Source organism: Aedes aegypti, chromosome 2, assembly GCF_002204515.2.
Source record: "Aedes aegypti strain LVP_AGWG chromosome 2, AaegL5.0 Primary Assembly, whole genome shotgun sequence".
NCBI lineage: Eukaryota > Metazoa > Arthropoda > Insecta > Diptera > Culicidae > Aedes > Aedes aegypti.
In genome coordinates this window covers 373686697-373707459 of record NC_035108.1, presented here as the reverse complement: position 1 = coordinate 373707459, position 20763 = coordinate 373686697, and the positions used below count along the sequence as shown (strand labels likewise).

General features: G+C 37.6%; 1 protein-coding gene across 1 annotated transcript in view; it reads left to right on the top strand.

Moving 5' to 3' along the window:
• The window catches only part of LOC5577296, a 69152-nt gene that overhangs the window by 36620 nt on the left and 11769 nt on the right, over positions 1-20763 (top strand). The window contains exon 2 of the mRNA XM_021846715.1: positions 1537-1877. Within this exon, the coding sequence (XP_021702407.1) occupies positions 1537-1877 (341 nt within the window). The remainder of the gene's footprint in view (positions 1-1536; positions 1878-20763) is intronic.

Below are 20763 nucleotides of genomic sequence, written 5' to 3'. Positions count from 1 at the left end.
ACACACAATGCTGACTGAAGTTTACTATCAAAATTTTTATCGATACCATGTTTTAAATCATTAGATAATTAACCACGCAAAAGCATAACAACAAAAAAAAACTTGGTACTTGGTAATTTTTGAAAAATCATTAGTATTAATTGAATTATAAGTATTGACCCTATCCGATTAAAAAATTAATTGATTTTCTATTTTATTGGTTCCACAAGTGAAAACTTTAGCAAACCACAAGTCTTGACGACTAGTAGAAACCCATTCAAAAGTTTTAGTGTTATTTTTTTTTTTATTAAACTGCAATGGTTTGGAGGTTTTGCTTCACATAACTTATTTTTTATTCATTTTTTAACCAAAGTAACGTATCATATATTGAAAGCATGTCTTGAAATGGCCTCTGTTGGTAAATGAAAATAGCTATCTTTATATTTCATGTGAATAGTTCACAATGACAGATTTGCAAGTTAAATTTGAACAGATTTTTGAAATTAATTTTAGTTTTCTAGAATATAAAATAATAAAATCCAATAATAATGCCATTAATGTAACTTTTCTAGATTTTTATACCGAACGTGTAATAAGTTGGTTCAGGATCAACAGTTTTAATGTAATTCTACAAATAAATGGTCAATCTTGCTTTTCCATGTGTTTTTGATGACAAGCGGCAGAAAACATCTTGCCATTGAGATTAAAATTACTGTTGCAAGTTACCCCACAAGGGTAGTCAAAAACGTTTTTAATTATTTTCTGTGTTTAAACGTGAAATTAACCAAACTTTTTTACAGTCGTTTTGTACACTATTAAATACTGTAGCAAACAGCAAATACCTAGAATAATATTTATATCCCGGTTGTGTGGTACTAGGAACGATTTTCAGTCTTAATTTTATATGAACAAATGTGTGATATGATTTTCTCCTCCAACGAACCAACCAAAGTAGAAATAATACCAAAAACCTCACCAAATCCTCTCTATTTATATCTAAGGCCATTAACCGGTGTAACAAATTAGAATAATTGAACTTAATGCTTTAGAAAACATCAATTCAGTTACATGTCGTTGTGTTGCAAGTTTCACCCCTGTTGCAAGTTACCCCGTTTGACGGTATCTGAAAGTGTTGATTAAATATTGAAATACCACCTGAAGCATTTTTCTTCGCATAAATTATCCATTAAATCAGGTGATAAGCAGTTATATTTCATCGATGTTGCAAATACCAATACTATCATAAGAATATGTTAATGATTTTGGAAGAAGCCATTTTGTGATGACGCACCAAAAGGCCTTAATACCAAGCGTTTCTTTCATTTGTGTTTGTTTATAGGTGAAATTTACATCTTTTGATATTGTTAGAGTTTTTTTTTCTTAAGTGTTGGATGTTTGACGAGAAATGTCATATAGCCTTTAATACAATTTAAAAATTTTATTCAATACGCAAAAGATTAGGTTCAAGGGATTTGCGTTTTGACCTGGAAGTGCCCCATAACGAACGATAATGCATGTGATTCATCTTTTCGTTTTTGCATCCCTCTCTTCCCATAGGTACGAGCAAGGTCTGGAGGACTACGAGGAAGCCGCTGCCCGAGTAGAGCAGGAAGACAACCAGCAACGGGAACAGCAGCAGCAACAGCAACAACAGCAGTCCCCACTCGGAGGCCTGATGAATCCGATCCTTTCGACGTTGTTCAATGTGGTGACGACGGCTTTGTCGTCAAAGAGATCGATCGAGGTGGCGGGACCCAACCCGGCCATGATATTTGGAGCCTGGAACAACCTCCAAAAGGCACTGGACGATGGCAGAGCTAGTGCCCGGGCCAATAACGATGCCGAAGAATCAACAAGCAGCGGCGATGGCAGCGGTAACGATGCAGATAATCAAAATGGTAATGAATATTTTCGGTTGCTTATTTGACATATTTTCCCGATGACATACAGCGGGTGCTTCATGTGCGCGAATGCCACCCACAAACAACTATGATTCAATGTTTGTATTTGTTTAGCAACATGCACGGAGGATATGCTGTAATGGGGTGGACTCGTGGACATCATTGCTAAAATTTTTCACTGAGGAATTGCTGGTTGACGTGGGTGAGATGTTTCCGATGTCATGAAAAGTTCTCAGAATCTGTTTCGCTGTAGATCATCACATCAAGCGATGCGATGAAGATGATGATGGTGATTTCAATTTTCATCTGAAATTGAAGCATTCGTGAAAAACTAAATCCATGTATTTGACTTGTTTATTATGTTGAAAGGATGGCTTCCAGAATGGCTAACAAGCTTAGAGCTGTTGTGGTTTTGGATTGTATTTTAGGACTACATAACATTGACACGATACGCTGAATACTCAACGTATTTTATTGTTGCAAGACAGCGTCCATTTACGACGTAACGCCAAAATTTGAAATTCCCTTATTGAGAAAAACGGTTTTAATGTATTTTTCAAGATCCTGTCATTCAATTTCAATAGCAGGATCGCGAGTGCGTTTAAATTGCCTTCTCCTCCGTTTTCAATTAACTTAAGTTTCAATAATTACTCAAGAAATAAATTTTCTTGAAATAATATGCTACGAATTCTTGTTATATGGACTCCCGAGAATAATCTTAAAGATGTTGGATTTTCTTGACCCCTTGGAAGATAGTTTGTAGAATACTTGAAAAATCTTTGGTAGAAACTCTGAAAAAAAAAGCTATTTTCAATTTCTGAAGCATGTTTTGGAGCAATACACAAGAAAATTCCAAAACACGTCGTTATTTGACATGAGTGGATTGTAGGCATTCAACAGATCCTTTCCATCAGCTACAAATAATAAAAAAATCAAGTTGATCTTGTGTTGCAATCTGCCATCTATATAACACATTTTTCACTCTAACACGCTTTCCTCTCCAATCAGAAGGTATTTGCAATATCGAGTAAGGTTGAAATCGCTAAAGTCTAATCTTATATTATCTTATCGTTGCACAAAACTCAAGCTACCTATCAGAAACCTCAGAAAAAACTTGTTTATTAAAAAAGTTTTCTCGCCTCTCCGGTCCTGCAAAGATCCTTATCAGCCATAGTTTTGTGTTACCAAATTTACACCACACCAATGAAAACTGCAACAGATGCTTCACGATTGTCTTCTTCTGGCTGTTCATTATTTTCCCAACAACCAAACTATCCCCATTTAGTCTCATTAGTGTCCGCAGATTATGAACTTGACTTCTGTATGCAGGGCATCCCATACAAAGTACTGCGCGGTGACATTTGCACACGGTCACTTATATAATAAAGTTAATTCGATTTCATACTTGTTTAATTTGTTTGCTGGACTTAACTATCCGTTCAGTAGAGTAAAGTGGGGCGAAAGTTTCTTTTCTTTTTCATTTTTCCAGCTCAATGCAAAACAAATGGTTCAAATGGTAATCGAACTAGAGTAATTTCTTTCCAAAATGTATAGAAAACAATTAAGGTTTCTAAAAATAATGACAACTTGTTGTTTTTCTGTATAAAAATTTAATTGTTCGATGCTTTGAGGTTTATTAGTATTTGTACACATATTTAAAAAGCAACAGGTGGAACCAGCAGGGCAAAAGTACAAGATATAATTACTACCTAGTATGTACTTATTATCTGAAATTACCCAAATATGCAAAAACATAATGAAATTTCAATGATTTCCCTAGTTATATGATAAGTTTATATTTTTGGGTATATAACTATCAATCCAATTTTGAGAGAATTTGAAATCAGTGGCTACTTTTATGTTAACATCACTTTATTTCTGACATGAACTATTCCTGGTATGACAAAATATAAGTAAACTAAAATGGTTAAATATTCTTAGTTTGTTAAACCAAATTGTAGACTTTAAATTAGCTGTCCACCGTATGACATTTGTAATTTTGTTGATTCCACTAAGGTCGAAATTTTGCCCCACCCTACTCTACCCATATGCAGTGGAGGATAACGCGAACTTTTTCCGGCCAACGCGTTCAGTTGACATTCGTTGTCCACGGTCATCTGATACGGTGGCGGTGGAAGCTTTTCCCCACCAAGTAGAATCAACTATAGGTACCTACACGGTAGCGAACAAGTTTATTATCTTGCTGGGCACTGTACGTATGTACCTACCCCCTAATTGGATGTAGCATCTGGTGGTGCTGATTATCCGCCGAAAATGGACCAACAGCATCGGCGTTGTTCTGCATATTGCTCTGTCTCTCTTTGTCGGTGTACAGAGTTGGATTGATCTGGTGAGAACATTTCATGTGATTCCCCACAATTGTGAAATTCATAAATTCTTTATGAGCGTAATATCCAGAGTGATAACAATAAGCGGCACATTCTGTATCAACTTATTTGTGTCGATCATCCGATGAAGTGGTTGTGTGGTATAGTATGTAGCTCTTAATCGGATGGTTCTTGGTTGGAATCCCGCTCTAGCATTTATGTTTTTTATTCCATTGATCATAAACGGATGCACAAATCATAAGTTCAGGCATTTTATCCATGATTCAAGCAATCTGAAGCAAATACATAACGCGGATGTTGTGTTATGGCTATTTGATCCATGTGTCCAAATCATGGTGTCTATTCATATGATGAAAACACACCGAAATCATGATTTTATGAGTGATAATCTTGCTTTTGGATTCTGTTTCTACCCGTGAATACTTGGAACGATTCTACTCCATTTTCCTGAATTCTATTACCTCAAATGCCATAAACTCGAATGCCACTATCCCGAATGTACCATAACCCCGAATGCTCTTACCGCCAATATACATGTACTTCGAATGATATTGCCACGCGATAACGGAATTCAGGGTCATGAGTCTTTTGGGAGATATGGAATTCTAAGTAACGAGTTTCGGGTTAATGGCATACGGAGAAATAAGGTAGAATTTTCATTCGATTTTCACTGAGGAACTGAGCAAAAAATCAACAAAGCATTTCTAAAAAATCTGCTAGATGATGATTCATGCCTACAACCTGGCAACGAATACTTACATTATGTGTCACTTATTAAAGTTTAACTTTTGGATTATCTTCAAGTCACAGCACACGAGTTCACAGATAACTACAAAAAAAAACATAAAACATTACAAATGATTTAACCATAAATTGAAAAGAGATGTTTTCTGCTGGGTGGCGAGATAAATATGTACAGAAACAGTTTGTAGTAAATTTGTGAATGGTTCAAATTTCCCAAAGTATTATAAATGTTCCAAAGAATATAGGAAAATGAGGTAGAGGTTCGACCTCAGTGACAACACGGTGCTTCTCAGATCGTTATTCTCAGAAAAAAATATCCGTCATATCTGAGTTCACTAATCGATCTCTGAGACAAAGCTGCAGCTGTGGGCAAAATAAAAAAAGTTGAGCCCTTTTTGAAGTTACGACCTTTTGAAGTAGTAAGTCCACAAATTCAAAGAAATTCAATGATATTGAAACGGTTTTTTTTCTTTATCGTGAGAAATATACTATCAAAACCTAGTATAAAGAGTCCGAGATCGACCAAATTTAGCGTTATGCCAATTTTAGGCCTAACCAGTACAATTTACTTTTAAAAAGATTAAAAATAATTTGCAATTTCATTTTGGAGACGAACTAGCCAACGGATGAAAATCTCGATAATGAAGATAAAAATAATGCAATATCATCAATCATGTTAAAATGATGACAATAATAAATTGTAATAACATGCCATATTTTTTTTTCAAAATAGATATTTTTTCATAGGCTCAAGTGCCTTCAGGCATTACGGAGCCAGTTTGTTCAAACAACTATTTGTTTTGTAGCACAATATTTTGGATAATTGAGTAAACCCATATACTTCTGTTTCAATTTATTTTGATACAACACATGGTTACATGTTGTACATGTTGTAACAATTCCCAAGTTCACCTCACAGAATATTTCCAAATTATGGGTTGTCAAGAAAAATTACGAATTTTCATATATAGCTTTGTATGAACCGTATTGTAGCTTATGAATTCTGAACATACCAACTTGAAACGACTTGTGTGAGCTAAACTAAAAGAGCATGGAAAATTAAGCTCTGCAAGTGTCACAATTTAGAATTAAAATACCAAAGAACATAAAAACAATAGGCTATTGGATTATTTCTACTTTGCCTAAGCATCTCTTTTTTAATCATTTCAACCATTTTTGGGAAATTAATTTAAGGAGCCTAACACATCTCTTACTGAAACATAGGGTAGTCTACCTCGGGTCGCAAGGGTATCCAAATAGGGATCTTGCAAATTTTATCAACTTATCTTCTCTTAATTTTCACTCACATACACTTCTTTTTCTTTGTCCTCACATACGTCCTCACTGGGTCAGAGCCTGCTTCTCAGCTTAGTGTTCTAAGAGCACTTCCACAGGGTGTCCGGCCATTTGGCCGAATTAATTTTCATAAGAGATTTTTCCTTCTTTCATTCTAGACTATTCTTCTAAGAGTGAAGTATTTTTCATAGTTATTGGAATTTACGCTCGTTTATGAAGAGTCTATTTCAAAATATATTTTTTTAGCACGACGGTCTTTCTCCTCCAAGATTACGATTGCAACGTGCGAACTGAGCTTTTTACCCTTGCTTGCGTAAAGCAGTAAACCGAACGAAACAGTGAACACTTACGTCGAAGAAGCTGACTGGCTCTCCGTTGTGAAAAAAGAAACAAAGGCTTGTAGTTGCTAGAACTATGAAATATTTTACTTAGCACGATTCGACAGATCGAAGCAACCCGATACTGTCAGAGGCCTACAAGACTAAAAATGCGATGCGAAAACCTCTGCTGGCAGCTCTTACTTGTAGCAGAGAATTGAATGATTACATACATTTAGAACGTTCTTGTTTTCAGCATTCACTGTTTCTTGAACTAACACTAAAGAGCTTATTTTTGAATATCAACGATGATTTACAATTCTTTAAGAATAAGCAGAACAAGTTCTTTGAAATTTATTTCAAATCCATACATTCGGTCAAATGACCCTGTTGCCATTTACGCATTTGTATATCGTGTGGCAAGTACGATGATACTTTATGCCCAGGAAAGTCAAGGAGATTTCCATTACGAAAAGATCCTAGATCGACCGGGAATCGAGCCCAGTCACTTTCTGTATGGCTTTGCTTTGTAGCCGCGGACTCTAACCACTCGGCTAAGGAAGGCCCCACTCATATACACCTTACACAGAAATTGATTGGTATTGTACTATACAACAGGTTCGAATTCAAGTTGGTCAAAAAGATCGATATCGGAAAGGAATGTACAGCAAAGAAGGACGGACGGCACACAATCGTAAGCTGAAACTTCTGAAGTAGTCATTAGAGCAAAGTAAAGTAAAGCTATATTAAATGTCAGTGTGAATTTTACCAAGTTATCCAGATTAAACTGCTATAAACAAATTTCACGATTCATTTCAGCTCCGGAGTGTTTAGAGCATTTGAGCTAATGAAAAATTAATTGATTGTTTTGTTTCACCAGTTTGTCGTTAACAATTTTTGAACATGATTAACGTTATTAGAATGCAGATTTAATCTTTTTAAATTAGTGCTTCTGGAGATTATGCCCAAAAAGGCGTAAATATAAATTTGATTAAACTTGTGACACAAAACTCCGCCACTGAAAAATAACTTTGAATCAAGTTTTGATGATATATTCTCTCTGATAGTTACAGGAGTAACTTGAAAACGGGACCTACGATTTTTTAAATTTTGTCCAAATATACAGCTTTGTCATAGAAATTTCCACAATTTTAAATTTCCACTTAGTTTTGCGAAAATATTTTTTAGTATTTTACAGTTTTGAGCAATTTTTCGATGAACATTTATCTAGTGTGTATTTTTTGGCAAACTTAAGTTTACGGCTGGTATAAAGTATGCCTGTCATAAAATTATCGATATTTTGTGTTTTAGTCAGCGAACTTTTACTCAAAAAAAAAAAAAATCGTTCAAGACAATCAATTTTGTAACTGTTATAACTAAAAATGGGCAAATATTTTGACACAAGTTTGTTCAGCAAAATTATAGCCAGTATGTTGAAGGTTCGCTGTATGGTATTTGTTTTGTTTCAACTGTATTGTTTTCCTGAAAACTCTGATTATACCGCTAAGGTCGAACTTTTGCCCCATCTTACTCTAAGCCTACATATTTAAATCAACTCGAAAGATTTCATAAAATCATTCTTGAAGAAACATATAATCGAAAAGTAATGCATTTTATAAATAACTATTCAATTACGGAAAACAACAAAAACGCTTTGAAACTAGTGATATAGCGAGGACATTGGTTGGTAGGGGAATTAGAGGCTCAATGGACACATTGAGAAATGGTATTTTCAAAACCATAAAATGGCATTTTTTTATAATTTACGCCCGGCTTGTTTTCAAGTTTTATATTAGTATGACGTGCTAACTCATTCATTGTAATAAAAATTATATCATATGTCAGAAAAGTGAGATAGAAAATTTGGTCGAATAAAAGGCTACAAAAAAGGTATCGGGGCAAAATTAACACTTGCATGAATTTTGGTGATTTTAAAATATAAAATGACTGTCGATCGTTCAGACATGCATAAGGGCTCTCCCTCAATCATAATACCTGAACCTTTCAGAGTTGATTACTTTGCTCAAAAATAAGTTTCTTCCACCACCTTGCTTATATGTCAATTTGAAGCTGATCAAAACTTAAAATCTTATTTCATAGGACAAATAAAGTAAAACATAAAACTTTATATTGTCAAACATTTCATTTCAACATATTCTCAGAGATTAAGGCGATGTCCATTTCGCTCCGTATGTTCATTGTGCCCCCAATTCCACTATGATATGATAAATCAATTGTGCGATAGTTTTTTTATGTAGATGTTTAATCCCTAATGAAATGGATCTTCCCAAGAAAAATAGGAATCTCGGGAAATACGGAAGTCCCTGGAATAGGAAATCTCATTTTCCGGAATGGAAACTCTAGATCAAACAAGATTTGTAAACTTTTATGCATGAATCTTTCATTTCCTTTTCATTTCAGGGAAGTAGATAAAATCGTTGGGAGTAGCTTTGCTAAGAATGTTAATGCACACTCCATGATTCCATCTCCTGGGATGGGACACAGGTGTTTCTCCCTTGTGCCCTGACTCAAGAGTTTTGGCTTGAGCGCATTCCCTCGCACTTTAGAAAAATATTAAGACCTACCCATTTATAATAAATTTAGTAAAATAATAGAAAATCAATCGACTTCTGGTCTTCATTAAAACAAACACATATTTGAAGAGTATATCGGTACGAACTCACCAAATTCATCAAATCGATTTGGTATCCAATACAATAGTGACTTCTTTTTTGTCACTTGCCATTGCCATATGTAATTTGAATGGAATTTTTTGTTATGTCTTGAACAATAAAAGGAATTACCAACACAGCTTAAAATATGTTGTAAATTTCAGTCTATTTTCATGCACATATTTGGAGCATCAGAATAAACCTAAATTTCAACGACCAATCCATTATTTTTCAATCGAATTCACTTTGAATGTACACGATAATGTAATATTTTCATTCCAGTTGAGTCAGTCGTCGGGTGTAGACGCATTTTTAAGCGCTCCGTAGTTATTTTAAATTATTTTTTTTGCTGTTTACAAACAGCGCGCGCGACCGGTAAACCAATATGTTGAGCTTTAGTTAGCGTTTTAGCTACAATTTTCGGAATCCATATAGATTAAAACCTTGTACATTGCTTATGTAAGATCAGTCCTAGAATATTGTAGTATTGTGTGGTCTCCACATATAAAAACACATGGTGATAGAATCGAATCAGTACAGAAGCCATTTCTTTTATATGTGTTACGCAAATTAGGCTGGATAACGTTTCCACTGCCATCATACGAGGCTCGATTCATGCTTATCGATATTCAAACCTTAAATGAGCGTCGCGAAATAGCCATGATTTCATTTGTCTTTGATATTGTATCGCAGCGAATTGATTCCACCAATATTTTATCATGTTTGAATTTCTACACGCCCGCTAGACAGTTAAGAAATCGGAATTTGTTTGCGTCAAATAATCATCGAACTAACTATGCAAAATTCGGCCCAATGAATCGAATGATGTCTCTTTATTATTTATTTATTTCTTCTTTGCCTTCAACTCAGTGGTTGCACAGACTGTAGCTTAAATTAATTATCTTATCCTACTTTTAAATGTCGTCTTTGTTATATTAAAATCGAACTTGTCATGCACTTCATTAAAATATCTACAGCAGCTATGGAGAGGATTATTATGACCGTAAAGCGTACGATGCGTTGGTAGATAAAATAACGTATTTTGTCGTAGACGACGAACCGGAGCATGGAAATTCATATGTCGAAGAAGCATTGCACAGAAATTGATCTGACCATGTCGCGAACAAAGCTAAGACAATATTTTAATTCCTTAAGATATAATAATACATATAATTAAGAAAACATATAGTCTACTATTGATTGACAAAATAAGTAAATATTGAACCATTTTTAGTTGAAAATTGAACTCATTTGAGTTTACATGTGGCTTCGATTCATCTTTACCTTAACCTTGTAATGATATGTTGGTACTTGGGACACAAACTTGTTGCGCTCAGGTCAGGATTTAAGAGGGGAGGGGACATGGAGTCGATTGCCCTGGGCCCCTTGAACGCCCTCCCCGAGTGTTGAAAATATATGAAAAAAAAAAATATTTGTAATACTTTTAAATATATTTTTCTAAAATGTAGTTCATTGAAAAACTTCAAAAGGAATATCACATCAAAGGGTGCTCATATTACCCAGGTGGCCATTTTGCCCCACCTATACTATAACAAAAAAGTTAAATTTTGTATCTTTCGGGCCACCTGAATGAGATTTAATCGGGACACCCAGGTATCCAGATCTGGCATTTTTTATAATTGATGATTGATGTATCTCTCAGCAGTTGAGACCTACCTTGACCACGTTCTAGCTGGAAAATGTCAATTGCCTACTGAAACAAATCGAAGACAGCTTAGCATCATCTCATTGATTTATATATGTCTTAAAGTCCTGAGAGGAATCAAAACTATGTTTCAAAATTTTTCGCGACGTTTAAATTCAGAATCGAGTCTTTCTCTGGGGAGAATTCTGAATAATGATTGATAAGATTCTGGGACGAAACGTCGCGAAAAACCTTGAATATCGTTTTGATTCTTCCAATGATTGCAGTGTAGAAACCAGTAACTCTACAGCTCAGACCAGTTGAACCTCTTTCTACAAGCGTAGCCAATGATCGTCTAATATTTTTTTAAGGTGATACCCATATTTCAGATTCCGGTAAACAATAAAATAGCCTAGTAGTAACGTAAATAATGTTGAATTTTTCTGGGTTCGATTCCCGAACGATCCAGGGTTTTTGCAGGATTTTGACAATTTTCTCGCATTCCCTAGAATAATAACTATGGAAGTGTTCTTAAGGACACTTACCAGAGAAGCTTTCAGTGCGGACGTCATGGAAAGCGGTGAAGAAGAATAACCTCAATGAATACAATATGTAAGATATCAGAAAAAACAGTTCCTGACTATAAAAGATCTGGGAAGATCACGAAAAGTTACTTAAAGTCTCTCAGTATGACAAAGGCCAAGCCTGCCCTGTTCTTTCCATATTGAGTGGAAAACTCGGGCGGAAAAATTCCAACTGGATGAAATTAACTCTTTTATCTGGTTCCTGCGAAAAGTTTTCGTTTGTTGCAGTGGAGCGCGGCTGCATACGTAAACACATTTGGTCGTCGCTTCTGGTTTGGTTGTCGCTGGTGGATAATTCCCATCCCATCCATTCGCGGGCGGCATTCCGAGCCAGTCAGGGTAAGAAGGCTCCCCGTATTTTGGGGACATGACATCTGCAGCATGGGTCATGCGGGAACTGCTCTGGGGGAGTTTTGTGGGATAATTAATTGAATTATACTGAAGTTTATAAATGTCCGCTGCAGCTGGAAAAGATGGACCCAGCAAGAGTGTTGAAGAAGTGGGGTAGAGTTGGTAGAGAAGGGGTGAAGACCGGGTTGCTGGTAATTACTCTTGGCTGCATGTGCACTTTTTTTCGATTATACTGGACACACTTACAGGGGGTCATTGACTGGCGGGATGTATCCGAATTTCATGGCGGAATTATGCTTAATTTAATGGAAGCCATATTACAATCGGCTTAATGAGTTGTTTTTATTTTAATCGGAGCCGCAGGTGCTGTTTCTCGTAAGAGATGATTCAACTGCATTGTGTTCAGTGGAAGGCGGATCAGTGCTTCCCAGATTTCATGTTTATATGTGGAAAGTGGATTCAGTTTAACCCTTTGCCTGTGTTCTGGGGTCAATTTTCGCTTTGAAGAGCTGTAACTTTTTGATTTCAAGAGCGCTTTGAAGAGCTTTCGTGAGTTATGTTTGATCCTTCGACCTTGACGCTTGCTCCTACGGGGGCCGGCGATGAGGGCAGGATCAAACATGTCGCGCGATCGGTCGGATAAAGTGAAAAAGTGGCGCGTTCGATTAGTTCTTTTTGATCTTTCGAAGTTGACACTTGCTCCTGGGCAGTGCAGCAAGAAAGCCCGAGCAGTCGTCAGTTGTTTTCCCTCTCGGGTCGTGCGCCTATTTTCTCTGAGTGCTTTTATATAGCCGATCAAATGAGTGAAGCTGAAAGTGGATTGTTGCTGCTCAAGGATGACGGATCAATTGGTGAGCTCGTTTCATGCTACTATTTCTAATCTATAAAATATGTATGACTGCACCTTTAATCGTTACAACGGTGAGACGTAAATATGATTTTTCAACAAACTATGAAAGGTAGTGACGAACCTGTCGAGTGTCGACATAAACTCTGATTCATAAATTATTAATGTCTATTTTTTTTTTTTCAAAACACCTTTTTCCTTTTACCTTTATTTTTGTAATTAAAAAAAACTTTGAATGGTTCGACACTACGAGTGTAGACTTGCGAAGGGTTCACTTTATTTAACAAACTTTGAAAGGTTCGTCACGTCAAGTGTCGGCATAATTTTTCTCTACACAGATATTGTTCATATCAAATGAAAAAATAATATTTACATATAAGCATGTTTATATCTCACCAATAATTATTTATCATGGTCTAATCGCTTATCAAAGTGAATCCTGTGACCCAACGATCCTCCCCATTAACAAACATCCCTCCCAGTAACCTTTGTGGAGATGCAGAGGCAAACACGGTCTCCAAATAGCAAAGGTTACACACTAACATTCCTTCCCCCAATCCCACCTGACTGCAAGGACGTGGCCGGCGCCGTTATTGACCATGTATAAATAGAGGCACTGAATTATGCACACTGAAAAAGATTATGGCCAATCCCAGCCGATCTTCTAGTTGATTCTTTGTGCATTTTCACTGACTCCGGTCAATCACGGAATAGCAACCATTGATATGTGTAGTCAGTCTAAGCTAAGCTAAGCTTAAGAGCGCTTTGAAGAGCTTTCGCATGAACTAGAGCCAACATGCGGCAATGTTCTCAACTAATCAATCATTTATATAGTAGCACTTTTCCTTTTGCAAAACTTCACCGAAGAAAATTTAATTATTCGTCTCTTGTCCAGTGTTATACAGAACTATGTTCTTATATATGCGCTTCCAAAGTTTCTCAATTTCGCTCTTTTTGGAACTTTTATTATCGAAACAATTTTTCTTCCCAATAAACCATCCCCCTTTCAAATTTTATATATTTTTCCGAAAACTGAATTAATTTTTTATTTCAAAATATAAGCAAAAATCGAATAATCATTCAAATTTCATGATTTGAACTTTGCGTCAGCATGACTCCAAGCACAGACAATATATTGTTTAGTCCAGATAGAAGGTTGATAAATAATAGTTTAATTTTGAAATTTTAACCACAGTGTCAGACATGCACAATGAAATATTTAGCAGTGAATTCTACTACAATCAAAATATCTAGTACTCATTTCCAACGGTTCCGCTTCCTGCCCAGAAACCTTCAACGCATTCCATAATGCACAGGTGGAAACCCCGAGGGGCGATGCCGACTGACATGCTTGTCATGGAATCGCACTTCCCCCCGTAGTTCATCCTGCGGCTGCGGTTGTCATTCCGCGTTGAAAATTTTATGCAAATCTCGTAGAAACAATTTAATGAATACACCGCACCGAGAAGCATAGAAAGATACCTTACCATTCTCAGGACGATAGACAGGTCTCTCCACTATGGTTGTAGGTAGACGGTGCTGTGTTTCGCCAGTTGGTTGAATTCCTACACCGACCGTTACTCGTAACTCACAAACTAGAAGCGGGAAAATCTCCTTCCTGCACGGAAAAATCCCACTCCATCCATATCTAATTTTCTGCCTCGTAAGTCGGTTGCACACTGCGGACGGAACGTCCCTTCTTTCCACTCACTCACTCACTCACAGCAGCAGCAGACCTGGAGTTCCAGTAAAATGTATGCACACTTTAGTATTCATTTTCTAAATGTATAATTGAATTCCGAGGCAAGTAAATTCAATTTGAATTTGGACGACGATGATACATTTACCTTCGTCTCTAAAATGAATAAACATTATGAAGGGAAACCGAACGGTCGGCCGACCACCTTCAGCTCACTCATCCCGCTTGCCCGACGACGAAGACTGTAGTGAATATAAAATTATATCCTTGGAATTTGAGTTCAAGTAGACAGTGGCGCTTGATTTTGGGTCTGCTTACATGTTATTTTTCTTAGATTTAGTTTGTTCAAAGAATTGTGTTAGGATTTGCTTTTGGAACTGATTAAAAATGATTTTGGTTTATTTACAATTTTTCCTATCGAAAGCGAACAAAATCTTCGCAGTGTTGTTGTCCAGCATTCTTACAATGTTCCTCTATCAATATCTTCTTCTTCTTGGCATTTACGTCCCCACTAGGACAGAGCCTGCTGCTCAGCTTAGTGTTCTTATGAGCAGTGAATAAATTGTCACCCAACACCCAGCAACTAAGACATTGTCATCTCTTATTCTTGTTGTAACAATTTTATTCCGCAACATCAGTTTATTACCACTTGAACAGAATATGACAAAGATAGATCACCATGAGCGAAGCGATTTTCTGGGCTTCGCATTGCAATTTTCGAGAACTTTTTCTGTGTTGGTAAACATTGGCACACGATAGTTCGATAGAACAGCATGCATAAAACAAATTTGGTTTTGTCTTTAAAATAACTGATAAATCGCGAGTTGAAAAGGTTGCAACAATGTTGTGCCCTGTGATTGTCATGACAATTTTGCTTCTGATTATATCCCTATCCGCAAAAGTATGGATAAACGGGTTGTGAGCGACTTGCTTTGTTGTTTGTTTTTCGTCTCCTTTGATGACAATTTGATTCACTGCTTATGAGCATTTTCACAAATATTAACTGAGAGCTTTCATTGCCAAAGTTGCCATTTTCGCATTCGTATATCGTGTGGCAGGCACGATGCTACTCTTTGCCCAGGGGAGTCAAGCAAATTTCCATTACGAAAAGATCCTGGACCGACCGGGAATCGAACCCAGACACCTTCAGCATGGCTTTGCTTTGTAGCCGCGGACCCTATCCACTCGTCTAAAGAAGGCCCCTCCCAATATATTCTCGTCCATGATTCTTCATAGTTCTAAACTTCTATGCGATCAATACTGTTGTATACTTACCTTACCAGTCAGGCTAAGGCCTGACTTGATCCATGGCTGCTCGTCGTAAGCCACGTATTCTGCGAAAGGTCCACAGATCGTCTTAAATTTGATCGATCCATCTGAACCGCTGCGCACCACGTCGTCGTGTGCCAGTCGGAATGTTTTCGAGAAACATTTTCACCAGGTACTTAGTTATCCGACATTCTGGTAACATGCCCGGCCCACCACAACTTCCCATTTTTTGCGAGATGAACGATGGTTGGTTCTCCCAGCAGCTGGTGCATTTCATGATTCATCTGCTTTCTCCACGTTCCGTCTTCCATCTGCACTCCGCCGTAAATGGTCCAAAACACCATCCGTTAGAAAACACCTAGAGCGCTTTGATCCTCTGCACGTTGGGTCCATGTTTCGTACCCATAGGGGCGTACCGGTCTAACCAGAGTCTTGTAGATGGTTAACTACGTGCGATGGCGACCTTTGCTCGTTCGACGAGTTCTGCGGTGTCCAAAGTAGGCACGATTTCCAGCAACAATGCGTCTCTGGATTTCTCTGCTGGAGTCTTTGTCGGCGGTCACCAGTGAACCCAAGTATACGAATTCTTCCACAACCTTGATTTCATCACCTCGATGTTCAGTCCGATTTGCCTAGCTTCAACCCTTAGACGGATGTACATATCCGCCATCGTCTCAAAGTTGCGAGCAACAATATCAATGTCGAAGGCGAAACCAAGTAGCTGAACGGACTTTCTGAAGATCGTGCCACTCGTGTATATAAGGTACAGTGGGGGAAGTGTATCAGTGGGGTAAGTGGATCATTATCACACGACGCGACGCGAGACAGGACACAACACTTATGGTTCTTACAAACGTTAAAAGGACATATAAATTACCTTTTTTTAACAACCGGTTTCGGGCTTGATGCTGCCCATCATCAGGACGATGTCCAACCGTTGGACATCGTCCTGATGATGGGCAGCATCAAGCCCGAAACCGGTTGTTAAAAAAAGGTAATTTATATGTCCTTTTAACGTTTGTAAGAACCATAAGTGTTGTGTCCTGTCTCGCGTCGCGTCGTGTGATTGTGATATAGTTCTTACGTTGCACAAAACCCAAAATAATAAGTGGATCATTTGTCAATATTAAGCATAAATACTTGAATATGTTGAATGATTTCGCACCATTGCTTCGTTTTAGGTTATATTCTTACGTCCACACTAATACTATTGCAAAACTGGTACTACACATACACTAACACAAGCAAACTTGTTAGCAGCAAAAATCAATTAGTTTCAAAATTGTTTTCTACCAATCAAAAATCCATTGTATCTCAGTTTAAAATCGAATACTATTAGTTTTCTCAACACATGGTGAGCATTTCAGTTCTAATTTAATGAATATCGATGAAAAATATGTGATTTTAAAAAATAAATACAGATATATTGGACATGGTACACTTACCCCTACTTCTTCATGGGGTGGGGTAAGTGGATCAAGTATTATTATCATTTGTTGGCAGACTACTTACAAGAAATTAAATAAGTTTCAATATCCGCAAGTGTTGTTTTCCTTTAACTTTATCTATTCCTAGCTTAAACTTGTCAAAGTGGCCATAGAAAATTTGAATTAATCCACCTAAAAGGTATATCAATCTTTCTGGTATAAAAAATATAAAAGAATGAATATTGCAAAATTCAAACAAAACTTTTTGTGGTATATCTTTTGTTTAATTTCAAAAAAGGCAAAGTATACATTTTTTTTTAATTGAATGCATATTAAGGAACCTTATTTGACCATATTAATTGTTCTAGACAGATGGAACAACTAAATAAATAAATAGAATAAAAAGATTTCAGTATGTTAATCAAAAGTAAATGTAACTAATATTTTTAAATTATGAATGTTTTTCAAAAACATCGTTAGGAATAATCCTACAATACTTCTGTACAACTTATGAGTATTAAATGGATGATTTTTCTCCAAATTACTCTAGTTACAATATTTTTTTTTGTTCGAATTGCCACCATGGTGGGGCAAGTGGACCATTTGGCGCAAATTTTCAAGTTCCTCATACTCATTACATAACAATCAAAAAAATCAAAATAAATGGTGATTTGAAGTATATTAGTCCCTCACTTCTCATCCACAGAAAAAAGTTTGATTAACATTATTAACGTTAGCTGTGCATAACAATGAAGTTGACTATTGATTTTTCTGTATCCACTTACCCCACGGTACCTTACCCGCTCTTCTTATAACTCCCTCTAACGCAATGTTCAACAGTAAACACGAAAAGCCATAACCTTGCCGTAACCCTTTGCGAGATTCGAAGGGAGTCGAGAGTGTCCTCGATACTTGGACTACGGACATCACTCGCTCCATCGTCGCCTTCTTATCAGTTTGTCCGAGAAACGGTATTCGTGCATAATCTGCTATAGCTGTTCTTAATCGATTGCATCATAGGCTGACATTGCATTCGCGGCATTTCTGCAACACCTGGCGATTGGCGAATATCTGGTCCGTTGTTGCTCGTTTGCCCATAAATTCTGCCTGATATTGTCCAACGGATTCTCTAGCAATTGGTGATAGACGACGGCATGAAATTTGGAAGAGTACCTTGTAGGCGGCGCTAAAAATGGTGATCGATCGATAATTGGCGCAATCCAACTTGTCGTCCTTTTTGTAAATGGGACACACGACACCTTCCATCCACTCCTCCGGTAATACTTCTTCCTCCCAAATCTTCGAAATAGCCCAGTCCAGCGCTCTTGCCAGTGCATCACCACCGTATTTTAGCAGCTCACTGGTCCACTCCAGCGGCTTTGTGGTTTTTCAACCGACTAAACTCCGTTTCTATCTCTTGGAGATCTGAGGGCGTCTTCCGTCGTCCGCGCGTGCCTCCAAAGTTATTTTCGTGCCACTTTCGCTACTGGTCACATCACCATTACGGTGCTCGTCAAGAAATCTTCGATGCAGAGATGTCAACCGGAAAGTCGAACTGACAACGGAAAAATTACAGTCCCTACTGGGCGCCCATGCTGCTGAGCGAGTTATCCATGTGCGGGATAAACAAACACCTTGGATCACCCGAGGCATTGAGCAAGCTGCAGGAGATCTTGCTTTGCGTTATAAAAACGTCCGTAATCCCAACCGATCCAGAGACAGCAATCAGTGGCGAGAATATTAACATGCCCGTAATCGAGTAAAGTCGCTGATTAATGGTGCCAAAAATCAATATGTATCACGACATTTTTCAGCTGACTTTTCTGCCAAAAACTATAGAGCAATTTGCGTAGAGAAGATGCTGAGCCCATTTATACTCCCATTATTGACTCATATCTTCGATACGATCATTGCTGACAAAACATTCGAATCCTCCTGGAAGAAAGCAGTAGTAACACCGATCCCCAAATCGTCCAACCCTACGGCTCCCAAAGATTTCCACCCCATCAGCGTTCTCCCATCTATTTCGAAGATCCTTGAAAAGATTTTGCTGGCGCAGATCTCCCATCTCCTAGACAACTTCAACCCTCACCTCATGGCTTCACATCAATCAGGCTACCGACGCGGCTATAGCTCCACAACTGCGCTGGCAGATGTAGGATATAATTTCTATGCTGTTCGCAGTGCGCATCGTACCTTCGTGCTGTGCGTACACGAATTCTCTCTGCTCTTGGAAGTTTTCTTAAAAACTACCTAAAGCAATAAAACAGTACTTTTCAGTGCTACACAAACAGTACTTTTCAGTGCTAAAATTAAAAACGGTACTTTTCAGTGCTACTTAAACAGTACTTTTCAGTACTATTTGTTCTACTATTGATCCCTTTACGATCCTTGTTTGGACCGGTGCCTTCGATTTTTCGTTGGACCCGTTGGCGAAAGCTAGCGGTGGTAATCCTTCTTGGACACCGTCAAGGGAAAAAAACCTCTCGAAGGTCACGTCTTTCTCGTTTATTAACTAAACATGGTATCAACAACTAACAAAAGGAAGGGTGAATCTCTGAATTCACTACTTCCTTCCAAAAAAGTGGGTTTTAAAACTGTCACTACACGTGGCAAGAATGGAAGAAAGGACGCTTCCCCGGAATGCGAAGTTTCTTCCAAGGGTGAAATGAATAATTGTATCGAAATGAGCAATCAGTTCGATGCTCTAGACAAATTTTCCGAACACCAAATCGAAGCAGCCTCTAGCCCAGGCTCTTTGATTCAAGTGAGGAAGCAAAGAGTGCCACCTATCGTGATCAGTTATTCCGAATTTGGGGGATTTAGGCAGGAGATCTTGAACTCCATTAGGGGAATCAAGGTTTCCTTCCAAATCGCAAAGAAAGGAGACTGTCGCGTTTTGCCGGAAACTCTTAAAGATCGCGAACTTCTTCTCAGATATCTTGAAGAGAAGAAGCACAATTTTTTTACTTATGACGACAAAACTGAACGTTTGTCCAAAGTCGTCTTGAAAGGTCTCTCAAGTGATAATAAGTCACCTGAAGAGATCAAAAATGGAATAAATGATTTACTTGGATTTTCTCCAGTCCAAGTAATCATTATGAAAAAGAGAACCCAATCTGGCATTGTTCGGAAAAAGCTTTCTCAAGAATATTATTTAGTTCACTTTAACAAAAAAGAACTAAATAATATTAAAGCTTTAGAAAAAGCTAAACTTATGTTCGATGTTCGTGTGACGAGGGAACATTTCCAGAAACCTGGAGGAAATTACCAGAACCCCACTCAGTGCCGTCGGTGCCAAAAGTGGGGTCATGGTACAAAAAATTGTCGCATGGATGCTAAATGCATGATTTGCGGAGGTTCTTCTCACGCTAAGGACGACTGTCCTGTGAAAGAAGATACCAGAAAGTTTGAATGCGCCAATTGCAAGGGCCCTCATAAACCTAACTTTTGGGAATGCCCTTCACGCAAGAGAGTCGTTGAGGCTCGTGCCAGGCAGATGAAGGATAATATCCGTTACGATAACGGTCGTTTCCGGAATTTGCCTGGTAGAGTATCGAACAATGCTCATTTTTCAGTTAACGATCTTTTGATTAGGAATTATACCCACCAGGAAGATCATAATCATGCTCATTCACAAACAAATTTTAATCCGTCGGGTAACCGTTCGAATCTTTCAATTTC